Source organism: Hevea brasiliensis, chromosome 12, assembly GCF_030052815.1.
Source record: "Hevea brasiliensis isolate MT/VB/25A 57/8 chromosome 12, ASM3005281v1, whole genome shotgun sequence".
Lineage (NCBI taxonomy): Eukaryota > Viridiplantae > Streptophyta > Magnoliopsida > Malpighiales > Euphorbiaceae > Hevea > Hevea brasiliensis.
In genome coordinates, this window is record NC_079504.1 from 26,316,997 (window position 1) to 26,343,339 (window position 26,343).

Consider the following 26,343-nt stretch of genomic DNA (forward strand, 5'->3'; position numbering starts at 1 on the left):
AAATTAATAAGATTATAATATTATTTTTATATTTTATAATTATTTAATTAAAAATTTTTTATTTTAAATTATTATATAAGAGTTAATTATTAATAGTTAATAAAATAATAAATAATTAGTAAAAATTTAAAATAATTAGTAAAAATTTAAAATAATTAATATAATTAGATAAGATCTAAATATTATTAATTTAATTTTAAAATAAATTTTAATATTTTTTAATTAATGTATTAAAAAAATATTTCAATTATATTTATATCTTTAGTTATATTTAATTAAAAAAAAATCTGACCAGACGAGCATCACCGTAAATGAAAAGCACACCAGAGACCGACAAAACAAGTTGTCACAGATAAATCCAATCAGCCATCAAACTCAATCTGATGGAGAGAGATAAACTGCGTGTCGTTTTCCTCCACGTAGGACCAGCAAAATCAGACTTTATTTTCACCGGCCATCCCGGTTAGGCCCTCCTCTCTTTCTTACACCAACATTAGACCAAAGACTGTCTGTTTTTCTCTCTCTCTTTCTATAAATATCAGCGCTTTAAAACATGATCCTTTTTTCTCCTCTCTCTCTTATTTTTTCTTCCTTGTTTCTTCGCCGACCGTTCACCGGCGAATTCGCTCTTTGGTTACCGCCGGGGAATCTCTCTCCTCGCCATTTTTATGCTTTTCAAAGGTTTGCTCTCGCTGCCTCTTCCCCTCTCTCTCTTGTTCTATCTAGAGATGTTATGGAGAACATTTCTTAGAAGGCCTTAGATCTGGCGTTTTAGCGATTTTGAAGCTCAATTTGATTTATTTTTTTTCTTTGTTGAAACCTGCAATTTTGGTATTTTCTCATTTCATTTTATCTTCAAAGAGGTGTTCGTATTGTTAGGTAATAAGTTGATGATAGGTTCACATTATCTTTTTGGTGGATCTTTGATCTATTGTTCTTGATTTCAAGATTTTATCTTTTTTAAAAAATTTAATGATAAATGTAATAGAATTCAAGTGTAATGCATGCATTGAGAGCAAAATTAAGCTAGGAAGATTTCTTTCTAAAATTTTAAGCTGTTAAACTCTCTTCATTTGTCTCCAAACTCTGTATCTCTATATCATATTTTTTTTTATCATTATCTGCACAAAGAACTTTGTTATTTTTAATTCATGTTTTTGGTCCAATTTCTAATTGAAAAATTATTGCCCATCTCAAATTTATTCTCTCTCTGAGGCTTTATAATGCAGTATAAGGAGAAGGGTTTCTCTATTTATTTATTTTTTCTTTCAATTGATGTGCTATAATAATAGAGAGACCTAGTTGAATGGATAATAAGTACTAAATTTTGCTTATAGATAGCCTTCTTGATATGTTACATTTTTCCATTTTGAGCTTCCTGTTCTTGTGAACCTGTCATTTTTCTATTTCTGTTTTATGTGTTGAACATTAGCATCCTAAAAGCTTAACATATTTTTCATTGGTGATAGAACCAAAGTAGTCAGTGCATTTTTCAAGAATAGAAAGAGATAAATCTAATGGATGGGACTAAAGAGATGGGACTTAGGAATGTGAGCTCAACATGCTCAATCTCTGATATGGACGATTTTGATCTCTCTCGCCTTCTGGACAAGCCGAGGCTCAACATTGAGAGGAAGAGATCATTTGATGAAAGGTCACTCAGCGAGCTTTCAATTGGGTTCACCAGAGGAGGTCTTGATAACTATGAGAGCACATATTCACCTGGAGGGAGGTCAGGATTTGACACACCAGCCTCATCAACTCGCAACTCGTTTGAGCCACACCCAATGGTGGCTGATGCCTGGGAGGCACTACGGCGGTCTATAGTTTACTTCAGGGGCCAACCGGTAGGCACAATTGCTGCAATTGACCACGCCTCTGAGGAGGTTTTGAACTATGATCAGGTAATTCTTTAACCAAATTCTGATATAATAAAGGTTTTTCTAGCCTTCTGTGCAATGAATGGGTATGAGGCTCGGGATTTTTGCTAGTTTATTTTGTATGCATTGTGTCTCCTTAATGAAATGAATCTATTATTATAATCCTCTAGAAAATGCATTTGAATCTTTTCCATTATTGTAACCATCCAGAAAATGCATTTGAATTTTTTCCATTATTGTAACCATCCAGAAAATGCATTTGTATATTTTTTCCTCTTGTTCTTACTATCCTATTGTGTAGGTTTTTGTACGAGATTTTGTCCCTAGTGCTCTGGCTTTTCTGATGAATGGTGAGCCTGAGATAGTTAAGAACTTCCTATTGAAGACACTACATCTTCAAGGGTGGGAAAAGAGAATAGATCGATTCAAGCTTGGGGAGGGTGCAATGCCAGCAAGCTTTAAAGTTCTTCATGATCCTATTCGGAAAACAGATACTCTAATTGCAGATTTTGGTGAGAGTGCAATTGGAAGAGTAGCTCCTGTTGACTCTGGTTTCTGGTGGATCATTCTGTTGCGTGCATATACCAAGTCAACTGGGGATTTGTCTCTGGCAGAGACTTCAGAATGTCAAAAAGGGATGAGACTTATACTGAGTCTGTGCTTGTCAGAGGGGTTTGATACATTCCCAACCCTTCTTTGTGCTGATGGATGCTCTATGATTGATCGCAGAATGGTAAGTTCTTGTCATGGTTTCATTACTATGATTGAACACAGTGATCAAATTGCTTATACAGTGGACCATATCCTCATTTAGGAGTTTAGATGTGATGTGAGATAGATAATTACTTGTTTCCCCCAAATCTGAGTGAATTTTGGTTGAAAAAAAACAATCAATTTTTTTATAGGGCAGGCATTAATAATATTATTTGAAATTAATATAATCTCTCTTTTATATAACTTGTGTAGTTTGCTAGAGTTTTAACTTCTAGATAGGAGAAAATCAAGACAATGTGCTTTATACTTGAGTAAAATGATGTAATATTGGATTATGAAAAAGATCTTTTGATTTCCTGAGAATCTGTCAAGCCTCATGAAGATAAATGCACTAGGTTCTGTTGTGGAGCATTTAGAGGGTCAACTACTTTGGTTCTTGAAGACTCTCTAGCTAAACTGGAAAGAATATGGCATAAAACTAATGGCCCACCAATTTTTGTATAGAAATCCATTGAGTTACTTCATCTTTGAAGCTATAGAGATTTATTGTTTGATATAGGTATAGAACATGGTTTCATGGGTATACTAGTTATCAGTTACATGAATCATCTTCCCCATATTCTCCTCTTTAGGTACTTCTTCCACTTATAATCTTGCTAGCACAGACGAGTGTGCCTCCGTTACCCATAAATTGATTGTTTGTTGCAGTCTATTTATTCTTTAGAATTTATTGAGATGTTCAGAGATGACTGGTAATTTATGTTGCAGGGAATTTACGGCTATCCTATTGAAATTCAAGCACTTTTTTTTATGTCATTGAGGTGTGCTTTGTCAATGTTGAAACATGATACAGAAGGAAAAGAATTTATTGAGAGAATTGTGAAACGTTTGCATGCCTTGCGCTATCACATGCGAAGTTACTTTTGGTTAGACTTTCAGCAACTAAATGATATATACAGATATAAAACTGAGGAGTACTCACACACTGCAGTAAATAAGTTCAATGTTATTCCTGATTCAATCCCAGATTGGGTATTTGATTTTATGCCTACACGAGGTGGCTATTTTATTGGTAATGTTAGTCCTGCAAGGATGGACTTTCGGTGGTTTGCCTTAGGTAATTGTGTCGCCATTCTCTCGTCTCTTGCAACTCCTGAGCAATCAATGGCTATCATGGATCTTATAGAATCTCGTTGGGAGGAGCTGGTTGGAGAAATGCCTTTGAAAATAGCTTATCCGGCAATAGAAAGCCATGAATGGCGAATTGTAACTGGTTGTGACCCCAAGAACACCAGATGGAGTTATCACAATGGAGGATCTTGGCCAGGTTTATCCATTTTTCTCTCTATTTAAATTAAATGTCTTTTGTTCTCCTATTAACAGAGTTTAGTACGATATTCATACCACAAGGATAGCATCAATGTCATGTTTTACCAGGGCTCATAGAACATTGTTTGGTGTTACTTTGTTGAACAGAAACTATTGATGAGTTATACCCTAATCATTTTGGAGTCAAAAAATTCTGAGCGTGTAAAGTGATTACTTAAACTTGATTCTTTTAGCAAATGACTATAGTGTAAAAGGATTAAAGCTTAATTACAGCTTGTAGAAGTTTAATTTAGCCAATTTTCATCTTTTTATCTAATTTAGCTAGAAGTTTCAATTTAATCTCAATTTAGTCCAAAACTTAAAATTTATGGGCTGAATTTCTTGATTTTTTAATTTCAAGAGATTCAATTTCTTGATTCTGGGATTAAATTTCTTTGATTCTTGATTTAAACCCAAAAAATAAGCAGCTCAATCAAGAAATTGAATTTCTTGATTTTTGATTTAAATAAAAAAAATAAAGAAAATTAGCCTATAAATTTTAAGTTTTAGGCTAAGTTGAGTTCAAATTGAAATTTTTGGGCTAAATTGGATAAAAAGGTTGAAAATGGGCTAAATTATTAAGTACAGTGGCTAAATTGAATATTTTGCATTAAACATGATTATAGTTTGAAGTCATTCTTGTAAAATATGCGGTGAGTGAATACTTTTGATGATTATAATATACTTTTTTCTTTTTTTCTTTTGTGGAAATATATTTTTTTTTTCCTTTTGTGATGTAAATGCAGTGCTTTTATGGATGCTAACTGCCGCATGCATCAAAACGGGAAGACCACAAATTGCAAGACGTGCAATTGATCTTGCTGAGACTCGTCTGCTGAAAGATAGCTGGCCAGAATATTATGATGGGAAAGTCGGGAGATTCATAGGTAAACAGGCAAGGAAATACCAGACATGGTCAATTGCCGGATACTTGGTGGCAAAGATGATGCTGGAGGATCCTTCACATTTGGGGATGATTTCCCTAGAAGAGGACAAACAAATGAAACCAGTGATTAAGAGATCAACTTCTTGGACTTGCTGATGAAGAGGCAAACATGCAAACAAGAAAAATAGCAGAGAAAGACTAGGAAAAGAAAACAGAAGGTGAGAAAATGTTGGGTTTGGTTAGAGCACCATTCTTTGCCCTTTATCATTGTAGGTCTGATTGAAAGTTTGGTTGTGTACAATAGCTTCTGCTAAGACTACTGTCTTGCTTTTTAAATAAGAGAAACATTTTGCTGTTTTATTCAAAAAAAATTTTTGAATGGCATTTTGGAAATGCTAATCTCAAGTTTATATTAGCTTTTGACAGCAGAAATGGAGCAAGATTTATATTCATTGCCTAGGACTTGAAACTTTAAAAAAAGTTACATGATATAAGACTTCTGAGTTTGTACATTGAGCATCCTCATTTATCCCCATTTTCATTTATTTGTTTATTTGGCCTAAATTGACTTTTGCCTCCCCTACATGGCCAAGTTGGAGTTCTGGTGGTGAGATCCTGATTTGATGAGATATAGCGTAGGACATTGCCTCCCTTGGATGTAATGAGTGAGTTTTGTATACAGACTCAATTTTATGAATATTTTTATAAAAATTATTAAATTTTAATTTTTTTTATAAATTTTATTAAATTTTAATTTAATTTATCAAAATGATTGTAATCACAAATTAAAAAATTTTAGTTTAATTATTTTATTTTATTAATTAAAAAAATAGGATGCATGAAATATATTCAATTATTTTTTCGTGATAAATTCTTCACTTTCTCTAATTTTTTCTTTACTAATAATTTATTTATAAAATAGTTAGCAGGTTAGTAGATGAACTTAAAAATATTTAATTTTAAATTACAATGACTTTTATAAAATTAAATTAAAGTTCAGTGAGTTTTATAAAAAAAATAAAATTTATTAACTTTTATAAAAATACTCAAAAAATTGAATAATTACATGTGATAATTACTCAACTATTCATGCTAGGAAACAACCTTTATGCACTAAAATATTTTACATTTTTTTATTTATTATTAATTGGTTTATTGAAAAAAAAATTAAAACTTTTAGAATATTTACTATTGTAGCTATTTTTTTTTAATAATAACTGAAAGTTAATTGTTATAATTATAGTGAAAGGACTAAATTGAATTTAAAAAAGTAACAAAAAATTACAATATGTTTTTTAAAATTTTATTTGATATTTATATTATAAAACATATTTTATATTATTTTTAATTGAAATTTTATATTGATTAAAATATATTTTAATATAATAAATAATTTTTTTGAAAATAATAAATAATTTAAAAATTATTTAATAATAAAATAATTATAAAATAATGACATGTAAATTTTTTTCTAATTGTAATTTATCATTACTTTTCAAATTCAATTTAATCTAATAGATTATAATTATAACAATTAATTCAGATTTAATTATAATATATATATATATATATATATATTTTTTTTAACAAATTCATTGAAAATATTTGGGTTCATGATGGACTCGTTTAGCATGAGCGTTAGGAAGGAAAAAAGGAAAATGATTCCGTTGCCGGGAATCGAACCCGGGTCTCCTGGGTGAAAGCCAGATATCCTAACCGCTGGACGACAACGGATTACTTAGAGTGATAGCTTTATGTTGTTTAAATATAGTAGTAAGCCCAATAAAAAATATGCCTTTATAAATTTAATTTAAATATTACGACTAAAATTCAATCCTCGAAAGCCAACCCACAAATTGAACAGTACAAATATTACTGTTTTGGTTAATTAAGCTGGAGCATGCACGATAGGGAAAGTAGTAGTAGAGAAGAAGTGACAACAGACAAACAATGGCAGACAAGAAAAGAGCAACCAATGGAAAACCGAAAAATCACAGAAGATGAGGATGAAGATGAGGATTGTCACTATCATCAACTCTCTCCTTCCTTGTAGAAACTAAAATGGTTTCATTCAAGACATTTATTTATTATTATTATTTTAAATAATAAACTTAAAGTCAATTTTGTTCTTGGATGCTCATGGATCTACCTTTTGAGTTGGAAACATAATTGGCAAGAGCACCCAGTTTTAATCCACATGTTTGGATATTTTATACACCCAATTAATTAAAAATTAAAAAATTAAATTTTATAGTAAAATTTATTATATTTTGTAATAAAATTCATCATATTTTTTAATAAAATTTACCATCATTAGGTCAATTATTTACCAGATAAATATATACACTATAATGTAGCTAAGAAATTTTCGCTAGGAATTACTCCTTCACAAAATCTTCAACATCTTAAAATTAAATAATTTAATTGGTTATATGGTTTGAAAAAAAAAAATGGCTAGATGGGATTCCATATGAGTAAAATTCTACCACAAAAACATTGATATAATATCTAAGAGCTCAGTTGAATCAGTCTTTAATGATTATGGTTAATGGTTGATGGGGAAACAATATGATCCACATAAAATCTCACTTCTTAATATTTTAATTATAATTTAATTATTAATGTGTTTGTCAATATTAAATTTAGTGGGTTTTTTCCTTTTAATTTTTTCTTTATGGTGCAAAATTTAATTTTACTATTAATTAATTGAATTATTGTGTTTAATTACAAGTATTTGTAAAACAAGATTACAATGAGCATGGAGAGCAGGGGAGAGCAGTTTTCGGTTTAAATCGAAAAATTGAATCGAATCGATTTAATTTGATTTAATCGATTTGATTTTAAAATTTAATCGATTTAGTTTGGTTCGATTTATAATTTTGATAATTTTGATAAATCGGTTTGGTTCTGTTATTTTCATAAAAAATAAAACAAAAATTGAATCGAACCGAAATTATTAATATATATAGGAAATCAAAGAAAATCGAATCAAATCAAATCGAACCAAATCGAAATAAAAAAATCAAACCGAACCTTAAGATTTTTGAGTTTTGATTTCTATTTTTTTATGTTTTATTATTTAGATTTAATGTTAAAAATATGAAATTTTATAAATTTCAGTTTGATCGGTTTAAAATCGAACCGAACTGATATTTATCAGTTCGATTCGATTTAATTTTCTCTTATTAATCGATTTTGTTCGATTTTTAAAATTTTTAATTTTTGATTTTTAATTTTATCGATTCGATTCGGTTTAAAACCGAACCGACCATTTGCACACCCCTAATGGAGAGTGAGAGTAGTGTTCACAATGCCATGTCAATTTTTCATAATTACAAGCTCACAGGAAAATATAAATTCTAATAATATATTATTAAAATATCAATATTAGTTAGATGTGCTTATGCTCTGTTCCCAAACATGGCAGTTGGAGTTATGTTAAATATATACTTATTGGAGCCATTAAATTTTCTTAATGATAAAATTTTTAATTAATTATAATTTTTATTTTAAGTGTTAATAAATAAATAAGTTGATTAACTGATTATATTTTATTATTTTTTAAAATTATTTAATATATACTAATTAAAGGATAAACAAAACAAAATAGACATATGTCATGTGTCTATTTTTGAAATATTATTATTAAAATTTTTATATTTGAAATATAAGATATGTCTTTAACATATAAATTTTTAAATTTTATAAATAATTTTTTAGTGAATAATTAATTATTTAAATATATTAATATAATTTTTTAAACAACAATTCACTTTTTTAATTTAACAAAAAATTTAATTAGAATAAGATATTAGTTTAAAGATATATAGTATGATGAGTAGAGTTTTATAATTAATTGAATTGTAAACTTAAAAATTTTAAAATTCTTAAAAGATATAATAAAAATAGTTTTAGATGTAGTTGAAATTTAAAAATATTTAGATTAAAGTTGATATTTAATATGAAAGAAAAATATTTTTTTTATTTCTTTTAAAGCTATAAAAATTAATATAAGAAAATAATTTTTTAAATGAATTATTTTAAAAAATATTATAGACTATACTTAAACATAACTTTTATTTGGCTAACTTAAATGGTAACTTATGGTTAAAATAAAATTAATATCTTGGATAAAATATTATAAATTTCAATAGATAAATAATCTAATAAAATATTAAAAAATTTAAATTTAGGGGTTAAATTCATAAAAATTATGACAATTAAACACAAATAATTAGTCATATTATCAATGGCTTATAATAAAATTAGAAGTGGTCCTATAAATTACTGACTGTACTCTAAATTTTACTGACTATGCTCTAGTTCATTGATGACAATCATTTTATTGAGGATACCTTTGTCATTTTAAAAAAATGTAGACCACAATCACTAAAATTTGGAAGACAATCATTAAAAAGTGGAATCATTTCTTTTTTTTTTTTTTACAAGTCATTCATGACATGGTTTATTTATATTTAATTATTATAATTTTTATAAATTTAAGTGTTTATATATATATATATATATATATATATATATATATATATATATTTTTTTTTTTTGTGAACATGTTTAATAATATTTTTCTTAGTTAAAAAAACATGTCATTTCATATAAGTTAAGAGAGGAAAATCACAAAGCAAGTGACATCAGTTCACTCCCCACTTCCTCCACCCAAATTAAAACTGGTTCAGATAATAAGAAAAATAACATTAACATGAGAAAACTAATTTATAAAATCAGTCTCTAAGATAAAATAAAATACCAAGAAATTATTGAATAGACCTGAAATTATGACAAAATTCCATTTATTAGCTGTTTGACTTAGTCAATGGACTAGGGGAAAAAAAAAAAAAAAAGCCTAAAACTTATTGCAAGTTGGTGTTTGGCAATGTGACACAACTACTTGTAACTACACAACAAATTCTTGGCAATATGATAATTATATATATTGAAAAGCTTGTAACCATTTTAATTATAAGCTATGCAATAATGCAATTGGATTCTCTTTTAGATTTTATATGGAGAAATTTGTTGCATATAAAATAAAATGGAGATGGTGAGCCTATGAGTTGGGGGGTTTTGGTTTTTTTAGCTTTTTGTCAACTCTAACACTTGATGGGAGGAACTCGAACTCATGTAAGAATTAATTTATCAATTATTAAATTAAATATTTATATATAAATTTATATATTTTATATTTATAAATTAATTAATTCTATATGTATTTTAATATAAATTATTAATTTAATAATTATTAAATTTATTCTCATATAAATTTAAATTTATATTAGATAAACTAATAAAAAAATTATTCTAACATAAAAAGTTGGAGTTTGGTGAAGTGGACTGGCTGATGCTTTGATATACCTTCTCCACAAATGACTATTCAACTTTAAATTCAAAAGGCTGAGTTTAAAGATGTATTAAAAGATGATGAAGTATAAAAATTTAAAATAATTCACTTAGTTGTCAATTTTTTTTTAATGATAAAAGAAATTAACATGCCTTGAAATTTAAAACTTTTTTGGGGAAAAAGTTTATTTTAAAGATTTAATTACAAAAAAATTCGAATATTTACATAAATATATTTTAATTTTAAAAATTTAGAATAAAAATTTTAAATTAAGTGTAATTTTATTTAATAAATAAAATTAATTGAAAGCAACTGTATGATTGTTGATATGACATATCGTGTGAAACATTTTATTTATTGTGAGTGGGAAACCAATATAATTTCAAGCCTTAGATGAAATTATACTAATTTTGAGAAATTGAACCTAAATTATCATAATTAAAATCATTAGATTAAAACTTAATTGCATGCAATTTTTCTATAATTAGTTTTTGTTAAATATTATTGCGAAAACAAATTAAAATTCTTATTTAATTATTTTAAATTTTAAATAATTAAAATATATTTATTTTATTTTAATTTTAATAAAATTAATATATTAAAAAATTATTAAAAATTTTGTAAGATATTGTCACGACCCAACCTATACTAGGACACAGGCGCCCCAAGCCCCCCCCGTAATAGTAGCCTTTTCATTTACCCAATTCTAAGGCCCATTGGGCCCAAATTCAAGAAAACAAAAATGGACTTTCCAACGGAGTTTTCGACTCACCCAACACAATATATAGTCAATTGGGAGCTCACCACCCTCCACATACTCATCAACATAAAATAAATGGGAGCTCACTCCTCATCCAATCCATCAAACATGCATAGCACATTTAAGTTTACAGTCCAAAAATAATAATTTAGTTTACTCCAAATCAAATAAACATTTCTAACACATGCGGAAATTCTAAGATTTAACAAGTTTATACAAACAGAGTAATCGACTGCGAGGGAGAAAGCGAGTTAACCTCAAAAATATCCTCCTGTGGCTCAGAAAATTTTTGAGAGTAAAATATCAATTTTAACCATAATCTCTATAACTATAACTAATGCAGCGTGAAATGCAACATCAACATCATATTCACATCATAGCATCAAAAGGTAATTTGGAGCACTCACACACCTGTAACATCATTCATAGTATATCTCTTAAATCCAACTGTGCCAAGAACTCATTTCGGACTTCCACTTAAATACCAAATCGGGGTCCCAGAACTCAGAACTCAAGCCGTGTCCTATCCATAGTCCACACCACATCACACGCACGCCAACGCTGCTGCCAAATTACCACAACAACACTCATGGCACATTTATCAATGCAACATAATTCGTGCCTAGAGTTTAACTACATAAATATATGCATATAAGTGATGCATGGGCATGTGAACATATAATAATATCGAAATTATTAAAATTAATATTTTACTCACAAACTTGACGACAAATTGAGGAAGAAGGACAATTATATTACTATTTAATACAATGACTCAATACAAACAAAGAAAAGATCAAGTACGCCTAAGTCGTAAATCCATACCTAGGACCTACCCAACAAAAGGGCTAAAAACGCACTTCTATATTCACAATCCATATATCATCAATCATATCACACGCCCATCAAATCAATCATCCATCACAATAAAAATTTCAATTTAGTCCTTATTATTGATCATTTTTGCAAAAACCGCCCAAACAAGCTCTAAAAATTATAAAACTTTGCCCCACTTAGCAATATTACTAAGCTATTGCAAAAGAATCGTAATTTTCTAAGCTACCACGAATATTTTATGGATTTTTAATCCTATTTAAGTACTAGAAAATTACGAAAAAGCAAGGTTCGGTTTACCTTTGCCATTTTCGAGCGGAACGCGCGCGAGCGTCGACAATGGTGGGGTAGCCAAAACCTCGATCTAATTCGAGACTTTTCCAATTCCCGCGAATTGAGGATACCTACACGAAGCCCAATAATAATATATAAAAATCGGTGTTACATTCTTCCCCCTTACGAAAATTAATTTTACACAAAGCGTAATAAAGCACATGATTACACATTGAACATATAAGGGTACTTACGCATGTCCCGCTCGACTTCAGTGCACTCTTCCACCGATCGACTCTCCACAAAACCTTAACCATAGGGACTGCTTTGATCTCACTGCCTCACTTGGTAGTCCACTATGGCTCCTCAAATGTCAAATTTTCTTTTAGCTCTATCACATCCTATGCAAGCGATGAGAAGGATCGGAATGTATTTCTGAGCATGGAGATGTGAAACACGGATGAACGTGAGAGAGGTTGGGTGGTAGCTCCAACCCCAACTCTATCCGTAACCTCAAAATGTCCGATATCTGAGGTGCCAACTTGCCCTTCTTTCCGAATCTCATGACTCTTCATTGGAGATACCTTCAGAATACATAGTCGCCATGCAAACTCCACATCCCTCCGTCTGGCATAACTTTTCTGATTAAAGGAACTACCTCAAGTGTACTGCACTAGGTCTACATCATGCACCCTTGCTTCCCCATTTCTGTCCAAACACAGGAGACCTACACTTTCTTCCATATAGTGCCTCATAGGGTGCCAACCGAGTGATAACTGTTGTTGTAGGCAAACTCCACTAAAGCTAGCTGCTCATCCCATTGACCTCCAAAATCCAAAACACTCATGAGAAGCATGTCTTCCAGTGTTTGGATCGGGTGGAAAGCAGTTCAATGCCAAGTGCCTCCGCAACTTTCTCCAAAACCGAGAAGTGAATCGACCCTCTCAGATATTATGGGCCGAACTCCATGCAATCGACTATTTCTCGAATGTAGAGCCGCATATCGTGCTACCGTATGTAGTCTTTTTGGTCAAGCGGTCTACAATTACCCATATCGAATCATATCCTCGCGTGGTACGAGGCAACCACAAAATCCATTGTGATCATTTCCCACTTCCAGATAGGGAGCTCTTGCGGCTTCACTGACGGGTGTTCAAACTTCACCTTCGACAAGTCAAGCACTTGGACACAAAGTCCGCAATGTCTCTCTTCATGCCATTCCACCAAGAGCTATCTTTCACATCATGGTACATCTTGGTGGAACTTGTAGTGTGCCTCTCGCATGATTTCAGTCCTGAGTTTGTCCAACTCGGTCACACAGATCCAAGACCCTTGCACTAGGGAGCCATAATTGGCTACTCCGAAATAACCAACTTCACCTTGATTTAATATTTCTATGATCTTAATCAATTGTTGGTCTCGAAACTCTAACTCGGTCATAAAAAATCTCCCTCACCAAAAATGAGCCAACAATACCCCTCATCCGAAAGATCTAGGATTAAACCTTGATCCATCAACTCATGTACCTCCGAATCAACGATCTCTCTCTCTCTGAAAATGTCGCGCAAAGCCGCCAAGATTTTCTCGCTAAAGCATCTACTACATTGGCCTTCCATGGGGCAATCATAGTCTTCCGTAGCTTCATCCATCTCCTCTGCCTCAAGTTTAAATCCCTCTGTTGGAAGATGTACTTCAAACTCTTATGGTTGTATATCTCGCACACTTCACCATTTTTAGTGCAAAGAATACAAACGCCATTTCCAAATCATGGGTGGGATAGTTACTCATGCCTCTTGGTGCCTTGAAGCATAAGCCACTACTTTTCCATTCCGCATCAAAACACACCCTAGGCCAACTTATCCTTCACCGCTCATAGGTAGTGTTAACACAGGGCAATGGTTAGACACTCCTTATCCTCATCATTATAACCGACTCTATCGAGCTCTCTTCTGCATCTTATCCACTTCCCTTTTCCTATTTTTGGTATTGTTGGTATCATTTCAACTATTCCTTAATTTTAGTCCTATCTCATCCTTACACCTTTTCCTTCAAAGATGTCTATCCCATCATCAACTTTAACTTTCTTTTTATTTCTTAGTCTTATCTTGAATACAAGTTTCATTACTTCAAGAATTCTAACCCTATGATTTACTCCTACCAGACATTCTTCACCTTATGTAACACTTATAATTACCCATAGAAATTTTTTTTTTTGTATCCTTTTTTTTTTTTCAACTTAACTATCGAACATTATCATTCCCTTAGTAGGAAATTGCTTATCCTGGATGAATATGAGCCCCATAAACTATAAGTTCCATCCGAACTAACACTACTGTAGGAAATATGTGTCATGCCTTAATTCCAAACAAGATACTTCACGTGTTCATTCTCCTTAATATAATCATATATCGCCCATAGCTTTCTAAACTTCAACCTCAAATTACCCATCAAGAACAATTTCATCTATTGAATCTCAACCATAAATAGTACTTCCTCCCATAGTTTAAAACAAGCCTTAGTAGCTAACTCAATTTAACTCTTCATACTTAATACTAGGTATGCACTTACCGTCATTCTCATATCGTAAAAATTATGTATGAATTTGTGCCTACTAAACTCTCAATAACTAGGTCTCCTTGACTTATATAACCTTCTAGAACCAAAAGCACAAGCTAAACTTGAAAAGAAAGAAAATATCCTATTATATTCAACTACACCAGATTGTCAAATGATAACGTTTCACCAAAGTTTCTTGGTCTTTCTCTCCAAATTTCATCATCTCCTAGCACAATAATGCTCTACCTATAAGGTATCAACTGCATGAACCCTTTATTTTCCTTCTTGACATAATATTTTATAATTTATTAACTTTACTTATACTCGACCTATGATTCATATCTATCATCGTTTTATTGTGCCATTAACTTTTGTTGATTCTGAAAGATTTCTCTCACTCATAAATTATTGCAAGACTAAGTCCACCCTTATCTCGGGTCATTAATTTGATGCTTGAACTTTCTAACGATTTATAACCATCCGGACTTGTCACTTTTCTACCCTACTATTGTATTGCTTCACTACAAAGTGATTGATCACACTAAAAATGTTTGCCCGACATTCATAACGAACCTCTAACTACCTTCTCACTATCTCAAAAGTCTAACCTAAAACCTATGTGTCATTATCTATCATTCTTTTCCTCTCATCATACCTCTTTGATCCCTTAGACGACTTTTATTCAACTTATCGCTACTAACTTCTCTTTCTCTACCTATTTAGGTAGTCCGCAATACCCTCGCACACCTTCTAACATTTACTCATTATTATTGTATTCCATACCTCCATCACTTTTCTCACTAATGTGGTCCCATTTTGGGTTTTCCATCCTTGTCATTCTCCTTGCCAAGAATAACACTTAGCCTATCCTATATCTTAACTTTGTTCCTTTTATTATGCGCTCTTTAGGTTATCCTTTCATTTATTTCCTTTGTCTTACCCAAAATAGAACTTGACTATTCTATCCCGGTTCCATTCTTCTTCCTAACATAATAAACTATATCTTTCGAGTCTCTCTCGCGTTATCATATGTTTTGGTCCTTTGACCACTCTAGCTAGTACTTCCACTAGCATTTAGATTATATTGCATCCGCAATCAATTGCCCAAACTTTCATTCTGCACTTTCTTTATCCATTGGCCTTCTGTGATTTATCTTCGCTAATTTATTACTCTTAACACTATTATTATTATTATTATTTTCCATGTTTACTCAATTCCAAAACTTAAGATTTCGCACACCAAACCCGCTATCCAATTCAAAGGATTTACATCCATCGTGATCCGATTATATATGATTCCTATAATGGAACTTGTATCCTCTCCGAGATACCGGCCAACTACTCTCTACCACACTCTACAAATCCATCGACACTATTCCATAAGTCATCATTATAACCTTCGATCCATTAAAGATAGGACTATATCCTAACTTGTCGCAACAAAGGTACTACATCTACCACCTTGCTAGAACCATGTCAAGTTAATGACTCTTTTATCATATCATAGCTCTATAAATCATCAATTCATAGTTTCGACCTTCTCTAGGTAGTAGAGTTGTACTTTATTCCATACTGATACACACAAGGTATACTATTCTCACTCTATAAGTGTCACCTTTACTTTGCAACTAGTCCAAACCTGCAGTGCAGTGGCAACTCTTGATGTAACTCTAGCTCATGACTCTAGTTATCACCCAACCGTGACCTTTCAATATTCTAACTCTAGACTCTTGGCCGGAGTTCCCAACTCCTCTGCAAATATAGAACTCGCTCCGCATAAAGCCATCTCAAACACCCTCATTATGGAGCACCACGGATGCACGCGAGCTACACAATAATCTCAGAACATTGTATAGTTACTACGATCTAATTTCTTATCTCTCCGAATCTTCTATTATCACAAACTTATTGTATCCTCATCCTTATCTAGTTTAAGACTCACTTTTATGTACTAATGGGCACACCATTTAAACCCATACCGACAAAAATATAACATTTCTTGGAGTATGATCCTCATGATAGATCTCACATGTCTACTAACTCTATTTCACATTTCTCGTACTCTCAAAATCAAGACACTAACCGAGGTAATCTTATATTTGTATAACGTAGAATCTAGAAACAAAGAATTACAGAAAAGATCCTATACTCCGCATGTGACTCCTAGTAGACTCTTCCCAACATTTTAGACAAACATTCCCTAAGAATGGAGCCTAAGCTCACATTTGTCACAAAGCCCCCGAGGCCCGAGTAAGCCTTAACTTCATTTACCCAATTCTAAGGCCCATTGGGCCCAAATTCAAGAAAACAAAAATGGACTTTCCAAAACACAATATATAGTCAATTGGGAGCTCGGCTCCCTCCACATACTCATCAACATAAAATAAATGGGAGCTCACTCCTCATCCAATCCATCAAACATGCATAGCACATTTAAGTTTAAAATAATAATTTAGTTTAAATCAAATAAACATTTCTAACACATGCGGAAATTCTAAGATTTAACAAGTTTATACAAACAGTAGTAATCGACCTGCGAGGGAGAAAGCAGGTTAACCTCAAAAAAATATCCTCCTGTGGCCTGTAAAAATTTTTGAAGGGAGTGGCAGTAAAATATCAATTTTAACCATAATCTCTATAACTATCTCAGAATAATGCACCTCCAGCGTGAAATGCAACATCAACATCATATTCACATCATAGCATCAAAAAGGTAATTTGGAGCACTCACACTCATTCATAGTATATGGGAGCGATCCCCTATACTCTCTTAAATAGAACTCAAATGGACTTCCACTTAAATACCCTCAAGCCGTGTCTACCCGTATCCATAGTCCACACCACATCACACGCACGCCAACGCACGCACACCGCCAAATTACCACAACAACACTCATGGCACATTATCAATGCAACATAATTCGTGCCTAGAGTTTAACTACATAAATATATGCATATAAGTGATGCATGGGCACATATAATAATATCGAATTTACGCTAAAATTAATATTTTACTCACAAACACAATTATATTACGCTTATTTAATACTCAATACAAACAAAGAAAAGATCATATTCACAATCCATATATCAGCTCAATCATATCACACAGCCCTCCGCCCATCAAATCAATCATCCATCACAATACGAAAATTTCAATTTAGTCCTTATTATTGATCATTTTTGCAAAAAAACAAGCTCTAAAAATTATAAAACTTTGCCCCACGGTCCTTAATATTACTAAGCTATTGCAAAAAGAATCGTAATTTTCTAAGCTACCACGAATATTTTATGGATTTTTAATCCTATTTAAGCACTAGAAAATTACGGACAATGGTGGGGTAGCCAAAACCTCGATCCAATTCGAGACTTTTCCGTAGTCGGGTCTGCTTCGCTGGAATTTCATGCATCCCACAACCGATCGATTCCATCGAATCGATATACACACACGCCAATAATAATATATAAAAAATCAGGGGTGTTACAGATATGTTCAACTATATGTTCTTTGTAAATAACATACTCAATTGTTAATTAGATTCCATCCATTTGAATTGCGGGTAATTATCATATGTAGTAACTAAATTTTATAAATATTTTTATAAAAATTATTAAATTTTAATTTTTTTAATAAAATTTATTAAATTTTAATTTAATTTTATAAAAATTATTATGAATAATAAATAAAGATGTTTAAATTAATATGTTAATCTATTAATTATTTTATAAATAAAATTATTTAATTAATAATTATCAATAAAAAAAAAACAGAAAAAGACTTGATTACGAGAAGAGTCGCTGGATATATTATATTCATTTTATTTTCCTTAATTTTTAAGTCAATAAATTAATTTGATAATTTTAATTTTTAATTAAAATAATTTTTATAAAATTAAATAAAAATTTATAAAAAAATAAAATTTATTAATTTTTATAAAAATATTTTTGAAATTAAGTGAACGTGGAATATTTACCTGCAATTATCTTGCGGAAAACTTTGATGTAGATAAAATTAGGGTTTGAAAAATTAAGAAAGAAAACAGAGAGAAAAGGAAGAAAAGAAAAATGTGAAGGTGGTGGGATGAGCTGTCACAGTCGACTTGATGCTTGGGTGAGCTGTATATGTTCTGCCATGAATGAATGTACACCATTATGGCCACGTTGCTTGTCGTCACCTACTGTTCTTTTCCTTTAATGAACACCACCCTCCCTTCTCCCTTTCTTCTTTTGCTAAATTTCTTAGTATTCCCTTTCATGCAATCTCCATATAATTTGTTTATCGCTTCCTTTACCTTAATCTTTTAATTTTTAATAATTAAATTAATTTTTTTAAAATAAAGAATTTTTTTCAATACTTAAATTAGAATATAATAAATTATAATTTAATATCTAAAATTTCATAAAATTTATAATTTAATTTTTATATTTTTCAAATTAAATATTTTAAATATTTGACATTAGGTAAAATTTACAATTTAATCTTTTAATTTAAAATTTATATTTAAATAATATAATAAATATAATATTTTTTTCAAAATTAATTTTTCTTTTTGTCAAAAATTTTTCAAAATTATATTTTTTTAGTTTTTTAATATATATTTTTTAAATTTTAATAAATAAAATTTTAATTTATTAAAATAAAATAAAAAAAATTCTTCAAAAAAAATCAGTCGGGTTAGGCTTATGGGTTGCAACTTGAATAGTTATATCTCTCCCTGCAATTCCGATCTTTATATTTTCAATAATAATAGTTTAATTTTGATTCAAAATAAATTTAGATATTAAAATTATTAATTAAAAATTAAAAGAGAATGATTTTCATAATATTTTATTCATTATTATCTCTATATGCTTTTGAACTTGCTCTAAAAAAATTTTAATTTTAATTAATAAATAATAATTAATATTTTATAAATTTAATAGTTCCACAAAAATATCTCAATTTTTTAATATTTATGATTGAAAATCTTTAAGTCAATTTATGCATGCCAAATTATTCTAAATTATTTGAAGAGCACATTCTCTTAATATATTCCAATTTCTCTTTTATTTATACAACATAGTAAGAACCCATTAATAGTGCTATGACTAAAATATTTATTGTTGTTATATTTAATTAATTATTCTATGCATACGCTTTCCACAATACTTATTGTAGGATCGCAAGCCTCCATGCGTCGAGACATTCAGAAAATAGTAATAGCACCATATCACACATAAGCCATCATTTTTTTTAACAGAAAATAAACATAAGATAGAAATAACACACTATCTTTAATAAAATAATAATTATTTTATGATCGAGGCATATTATGTTATATATCTTTAAAAAATTACATATTTAGCAGAGAGAATACATTTATTTATGGATTAAATATCATACATTGTCAATTAATTTTATAAGTGTTTTCATAAATATGAGTAAATTTTAATTTCTTTCATAAAATTCATTTAATTTTAATTTAATTTCATAAAAGTTACTATGATTGAATATTAAAGATTTTAAAGTTAACTTGTTGACATGTGAACTATTTTATAAATAAAATTTTCTTATTTTATTAATTTTTTTTAAAAAATAAATGCATAAATCGCATCCTGCAATCCTTTTCGCGATCAAACCCCTTCCATTTTCCCGTTTCTTCTTCGATAGTAACTACTATTTAGATAATTTTATGAGTAAAATGCTCCTTCTGTCTATAAATAATAGTCATATTTGATTTTTTATTTTATCTAAAATTATTTATTACATTTAGAAGTTTAAGGAGAATTAATTATTTTTTTTGTTAATTTTACCCTTTATCTCTATAAAATATAATAAATATTTATATAATTTTTTAAAATTAATATTATCACATTCTTCTTAATTAAACCAGCTGTTTATCATGTTGATATTCATTTTTTCATATTTTCAAGATCTATTTATAGCTATGGCACTACATATTCTCTGCATTATTAGATTATATACTCAATTTAGATAAAGGGTGGTTAGGTAAATTATTAATATTTTTTTTTATAAAAATAAAATTATCTAATTATTTTTTTAATTACTGTAAGAACTCAAAATATCGCTATTATTTATAAATGGAGAGAGTAATAAAAAGGTTAGCAAGTTTAAGAAATCTTTAATTTTTTTATCATAATAATTTTTATGAAATTAAATTAAAATGTATTAAATTTTATAAAAAAAATAAAATTTAATAACTTATATATAAATACTCATAAAATTGAACTACCTCGTATAATAATTACCCTTCACTTGTGAATATAGGACCAAATAAAAAACTTTACTCCCTCTTAATTATCAATGAATGAGTAAACTCAGAAATTGGGTGTTGACTTGAGACTAGAGAGAATTACAGAAAGTTGCCATAAAAGGCACCAAGTTACATTACATGCATGAATGGCTAGAGAGAGCGAGAGAGAGAGAGAGAGAGAGAGAATTAGTGGGGATACAGTTGGATAGGGGACCCTGGGGTGAATTCTATAGCAGCAGCAGCAGCAGCATTTAAGGGCTGTTTGAGTACAGTTTCCTTTGTCTCTATCTGTATTATGTGAAGTAACAATCCATGGACATGCCCCTTTTTGACAGTTTCACTTCACAAATTTACACGTAAGAAATGGGCTGTTGAAATTGATTAGATCATCATTTCGTCATTATCAAAAATAAAATAAAATAAAATCAGAAAAAGCAAGATTATGGATAAGATATGATATAAGTAAAACTTAAAGCCATGAAGAGAAGAAAATAAAAAAGTCCCATTTCGTGCTTTTAAAATAAATATGAATGATTGATTTCGTTTCCCTTTTCATCAACTTTTCAACATTTCATACCAAAAAGTCTTTAGCCTAAGAGCTAAGCATTGCTTTCACTTATAAATTTAAGTATGGACAAATGACATTATGGATTTTATGATCATTCTTTTATAAATGATTAAAAGAAGGTTAGCATTTAATTATTAAACTAACAATGTAATTATTGTATTGAGTTATTTTAGTAAAAATAATTAATTTATTATTTTTATAGAGAAAATTGTTAAAAAAAAATTCTAAAATTTATTATTTTTATAATTATATCTTAAACTTTTTTTTTTAATAATTATAAAGTATATTATTAATAATAGTGCAATTGTACCATACTGTTAACTACATAATTACCGTTTAACAATTGCATATTGACAGTTCTGTTTATTTGAAGTAATTAATATAGCTTAAGTGACAATTTTATTAATTTTTGATAGTATTATTATTGGTGGGATATAATTACATTATTATCAATAATTCACTGTGTATTCATTAAAAATGAGCGAAATTATTAATAAATATTGGGTACAATGATAAAATTCATTGCACTTTGAAAAGGAGAATTAATGTCGGAGAAAGTATTAGTTTTCTATATGGACTGTAAAATGAACGTAGAGAGATAACTTGGTGAATAAAAAAATAATAAAGATTGAAATTTTTTATCATTATCTTAATTTTTAATTCATATAATTTTTCTTATTTAATATATATAAAATTCATATGAATTAACAATTTATTGTATGTATTACTAACACTAGCATTTTCTTATGTCTAATTATTATTAAAATTTTAGAATTTTTATATGAAATATTCATATTTTTAATATTATAAGAGAATCCTAAATTGTTTAACTCTGAACTAATTTGTAGGCATTTTTCATGTAATTGACATTCTCTTTCACAAGGGAGCCCACAAGTGGGGGCAATATTGTATTTTAGAGGCCCAGCTCACACACTGATTCTCTTAGCTTTATTGGCTCTCCTCACCTACAACAACCCAATCTCTCTCTCTCTCTCTCTCTCTCTCTCAAGACTAGAGGGACATCAGTCAATCACAAGCAAGAAAATAAGAATAGAAGATCCCCCCGCACTACCAATGGTGCATCGATGATCACAGGACTTTGTAGCTAAACAAATCCACAAGGGTCTTATAATTTTCTTTTCTCTTTTTTTTTTAATAATTCTTTCCCTTTCTAAATTTTTATTTATGTATAGATTTTTTTTTTGAATTTCTTTCTGTTGACTGACTTCAAGAACAAGGAAATATGAGGTGCAAAACAAAATGGGTTTGGATCAAATTGTGAAAACTATTGGTCTCTGAAGAAGAAGAAGAAGAAGAAGAAGAAAGAAAGAATTTTGCTTAAGAAGAAGAAAGAAAGAATTTTGCTTTGAAGTGTTCAAAACCCAGATGGTGTTGATGGAGTCACAGAGCAATAACCAAGAAAACATCAAGAGTAGCAGTAAAGATCACCATGGCCAAAAACAAGAATCAGCAGCTTCACTGCAATTAGTCTCTCTTGAAAACCAATCATCACAACTTCAACAGCATGGGTCTACTGCTGCTACCGCCACCATTACTAGTACTGCTCAGGGCCCATTCATGGGCTCCATCTCCAACCAAATTACTGTCCACCCTTCAACCTCCAACTCCAATTCTGCTGCCCTCACCAAACCCACCACCAAAAGACCCTCCAAGGACCGCCACACCAAGGTGGATGGCCGTGGACGCCGCATCCGCATGCCGGCCTTATGTGCTGCGAGAGTCTTTCAGCTTACCAGAGAATTAGGCCATAAATCTGATGGAGAAACAATTGAATGGCTCTTACAACAAGCAGAACCAGCAATAATTGCAGCTACTGGAACTGGTACAATTCCTGCCAATTTCTCAACACTAAATGTGTCCTTACGTAGCAGTGGCACTACCATTTCAGCGCCGGCATCAAAATCAGCTCCTCTTTCTTTTCATAGCGGTCTAGCTTTCTATGATGCTAATAACAATAATGGAGGTGAAAATCGAAGAGTTATTGGTTCCAACACTACAATGTTAGGATTTCACCACCAGCTCTATCCTCAAACTCTCGTTTCCGATGAGAATTACATGAGAATAAAGACCTACAGAGAAGATCTTTTCAAAGAAACAACAGCAGCATCAACAACCCAACAAGAATCCACTGAACCAGTTAACCCAACTTCTAATAATAAGCCACCAATAGCTGCTGCAAGAACTGGAGTTCAAGATCATTTTCATCAAGAGCTGGGTTCCATTAGACCATCAAACATTCTTGCAACTCCAGCTATGTGGGCAGTTGCGCCGGCCGCTACAAATGGAAGCAATGCATTCTGGATGTTACCAGTAGGTGGCACCACCACCACCACAGCCGCCATGCCAGAGCCCCAGATGTGGACTTTTCCTGCAGCTGGAGTAACACCTATGCAGAGAGTAAATTTCAGTGGAGGTGGCCGGGTAAGCCCGGTTCAACTAGGGTCCATGATGGTTCAGCAGCAGCTGGGGTTAGGAGTTGCAGAGAGCAATATGGGGATACTGGGTGGTGGTGCTGATGCTTATAACAGTAGTAGGGTTGGATTAGGGATGAACATAGAGCAACACAATCAAGAAAACCAGCAACAAGGTAGTGATAGTGGAGATGAAAACCCTACTGATTCTCAATAAGCTGTAATTTAAAACAAGATTTTAGTCTGAAAATTCTCTGCTTTCTTTTGCGATTGTTCTTTTTTTTTTTTCTTGATTTGGTAGCTAGGCTTCTTTTTTATTTTTGAGCCAAGATTTAATTGGGTTTCTCCTTTTCACTTCTCTTTGTAATTGTAGAGTTTGTTTTTGTTTTTTTCCAAGCAGCCATTGTTGAATGCTAGCCATGTTTGTTCAGAAAAAGAAATGGAATATCTTTGCATATGGGTGTCTCAAATCCTTTCACTTAGCACGTTATACCCAAAATTGAATTTTTCTCATTTTTTAATATTAATTCAAAATTTTTTAAAAAATAATCCCTTGCATGAATTATATAATTTCTTTGATTAATAAGTTTGAGCATGATTAAGTTGTGGGAATCCCTCAAGAAATCTTATATTATTTTAGTGGATACGAAGGGAAGAAAAGATCTTTGCTTGTTTATATTTAAAGATAACATATTTTTCATGGGCAAATAATAGAGCAATATTATAAAGGAAATGGATGACAACAAGAGATAACTAAACGGTTAAGGGAGGAATATAAAAATGTGATTATGTTCTTACTATTTTTATACCCTGTTTGGATAGGTGAAAAAAAAGAAGAAAAATATTTAAGGTAAAATAAATTTAAAAAGATTTTTTCTTTTATTTAAATAAAAGAGAAAAAATGAAGTTAATTATTTTCTCCACAGTTTAAAAAAAAAAGAAATCAAAGGAGAAAATTAACTTTTTATCTATGAAATTACATAGGTATCTTTTGTGTTTTTACTATTTTTTTATTTATCTAAACACGAGAAAAAAGTAAAAAATAAATTTCCTACTTTTATTTTTTTTATTTGCTCATAATTTAAAAATTATTAAATAAATTTAATTATTGAAAAAAATATTATTAAGAGGATGGCATGAATTTCAAAGATATTAATTTTTTTTTATAAATCATTAAAAAAACAAATATAAAGGATACTTTAGTGAATAAAAAAAAAAAAAGAAACCTCATATGAAAGAGGGCAAGCTGAAAGTGGGAGGAGGAGGAGGAGGAGGGCCTCCCTCAATCTACTACTACTACTACTATCATCCGAGTCTCCACATGTCCTTTTGTTAGTGGATTAGGATATCTTTATTGCATTAATTAGTGTTTGCTCGGTTGTCCACTTGTAGAATAAAGGCAAGAGGAAAGCAAATAGTGAAGAATCTGGTGGCTTTATTTTTCATTTTTTTTTTTGTTTTTTTCATATCCAATTCCAGCAAAACAAGTAAACTTGAGAATAACCTCAAGGTTAATTTGAGGAATTATGAGTTTCTCTAGCTTGATTATAGATGGGTTTTGCCTTTAATAGTTATTGGATTAATAAATTTTAAATAAAATGCAAAAGCTAACATATTATATCAATATGGGATTATGTTAAATCTTAAAAAAAAAAATTATCTGCAAACTAAATCATTTGATAATCCACTAGCTAATTCACCATGATTAAACCAACCTGGCAGCCCACAATAATTGACCTTAGTTAGCATCCAAGATGCTCCTTAACCTTATCCAGAAGAAAAACATGATTACAGCAGCCGACAGATCTCGAATCTTCTTTTATTATATACTAATGTGCACGATTAGGTTCTTAATTCTCCATTAATCACAATGATCAAAAAGCAAATGGTTTCTATCTTCAACAGCAGCTTCCCATTTTCCTGTATGATCATGGTCACCCTCACTCTGTATTCATGGCAAATAAAGAATTTTTCCCTACTGACGACCTTTTTAAATATTGAAATATGGCAATTTTAGAGAAAAATATTGAAAGGGAACAAAATCTACTCTGTATTTTCAACACCCTTTAGCCAAGATTTGACCTTAGTGTGCTATTCAGAAACATCAATCCAATCTGAAATTGGTGCAGACAGCAAAATCCAACACCAGAATACTATAGCTCCTTGTAATTGTGTAAGCTGTTTACTTCCCCTGCCAAGTTCAGTGCCTCAGTATCACAAGTACACGCAAGTTCAGAGCCATTTTCCCCAATCTATAAAGAGCACTATAAAAAGCAAGAGGAAAAGGAAGGCTACTTTAAAGTTCTCTGAAAGATGATAATGGCAAAGATTTTTTCATGGAATCAAATTGCCTCTTCCTCACATTAACCATGGACCCATGACAGAACTAAACCAAAAATTAACTTTAACAATAACAAAAACAACTCCACATTGCATGTGATGTAACCATAGACCTACTAATC

The 26,343-nt window shown here is 30.5% G+C and overlaps 2 protein-coding genes and 1 non-coding gene across 3 annotated transcripts; 2 read left to right on the top strand and 1 right to left on the bottom strand.

Moving 5' to 3' along the window:
* The first annotated feature begins 521 nt into the window (after positions 1 to 521).
* Positions 522 to 5,258, top strand: LOC110652603 (probable alkaline/neutral invertase D). Its single transcript, XM_021808221.2, has 5 exons — positions 522 to 681; positions 1,470 to 1,904; positions 2,182 to 2,613; positions 3,363 to 3,921; positions 4,709 to 5,258. The coding sequence occupies exons 2-5, from the start codon at positions 1,518 to 1,520 to the stop codon at positions 5,002 to 5,004; spliced, it is 1,674 nt and encodes a 557-aa protein (XP_021663913.2). The 5' UTR covers positions 522 to 681; positions 1,470 to 1,517; the 3' UTR covers positions 5,005 to 5,258.
* Positions 5,259 to 6,510: 1,252 nt separating this feature from the next.
* TRNAE-UUC (transfer RNA glutamic acid (anticodon UUC)) lies at positions 6,511 to 6,582 on the bottom strand. The gene has a single exon. It is a non-coding gene; the product is annotated as a tRNA-Glu (tRNA).
* A 15,836-nt stretch (positions 6,583 to 22,418) lies between these two features.
* Positions 22,419 to 24,338, top strand: LOC110637761 (transcription factor TCP23). Its single transcript, XM_021788082.2, has one exon. The coding sequence runs from the start codon at positions 22,836 to 22,838 to the stop codon at positions 24,096 to 24,098; it is 1,263 nt and encodes a 420-aa protein (XP_021643774.1). The 5' UTR covers positions 22,419 to 22,835; the 3' UTR covers positions 24,099 to 24,338.
* The last annotated feature ends 2,005 nt before the right edge of the window (positions 24,339 to 26,343 follow it).

Excerpts from the sequence above, each read along its gene's own strand:
- LOC110652603 (XM_021808221.2), top strand. The coding sequence starts at position 1,518 with ATGGATGGGACTAAAGAGATGGGACTTAGGAATGTGAGCTCAACATGC. Across the intron at positions 1,905-2,181 it reads AGGTTTTGAACTATGATCAG|GTTTTTGTACGAGATTTTGT; the intron begins GTAATTCTTTAA and ends CCTATTGTGTAG. Across the intron at positions 3,922-4,708 it reads CAATGGAGGATCTTGGCCAG|TGCTTTTATGGATGCTAACT; the intron begins GTTTATCCATTT and ends ATGTAAATGCAG.
- LOC110637761 (XM_021788082.2), top strand. The coding sequence starts at position 22,836 with ATGGTGTTGATGGAGTCACAGAGCAATAACCAAGAAAACATCAAGAGT.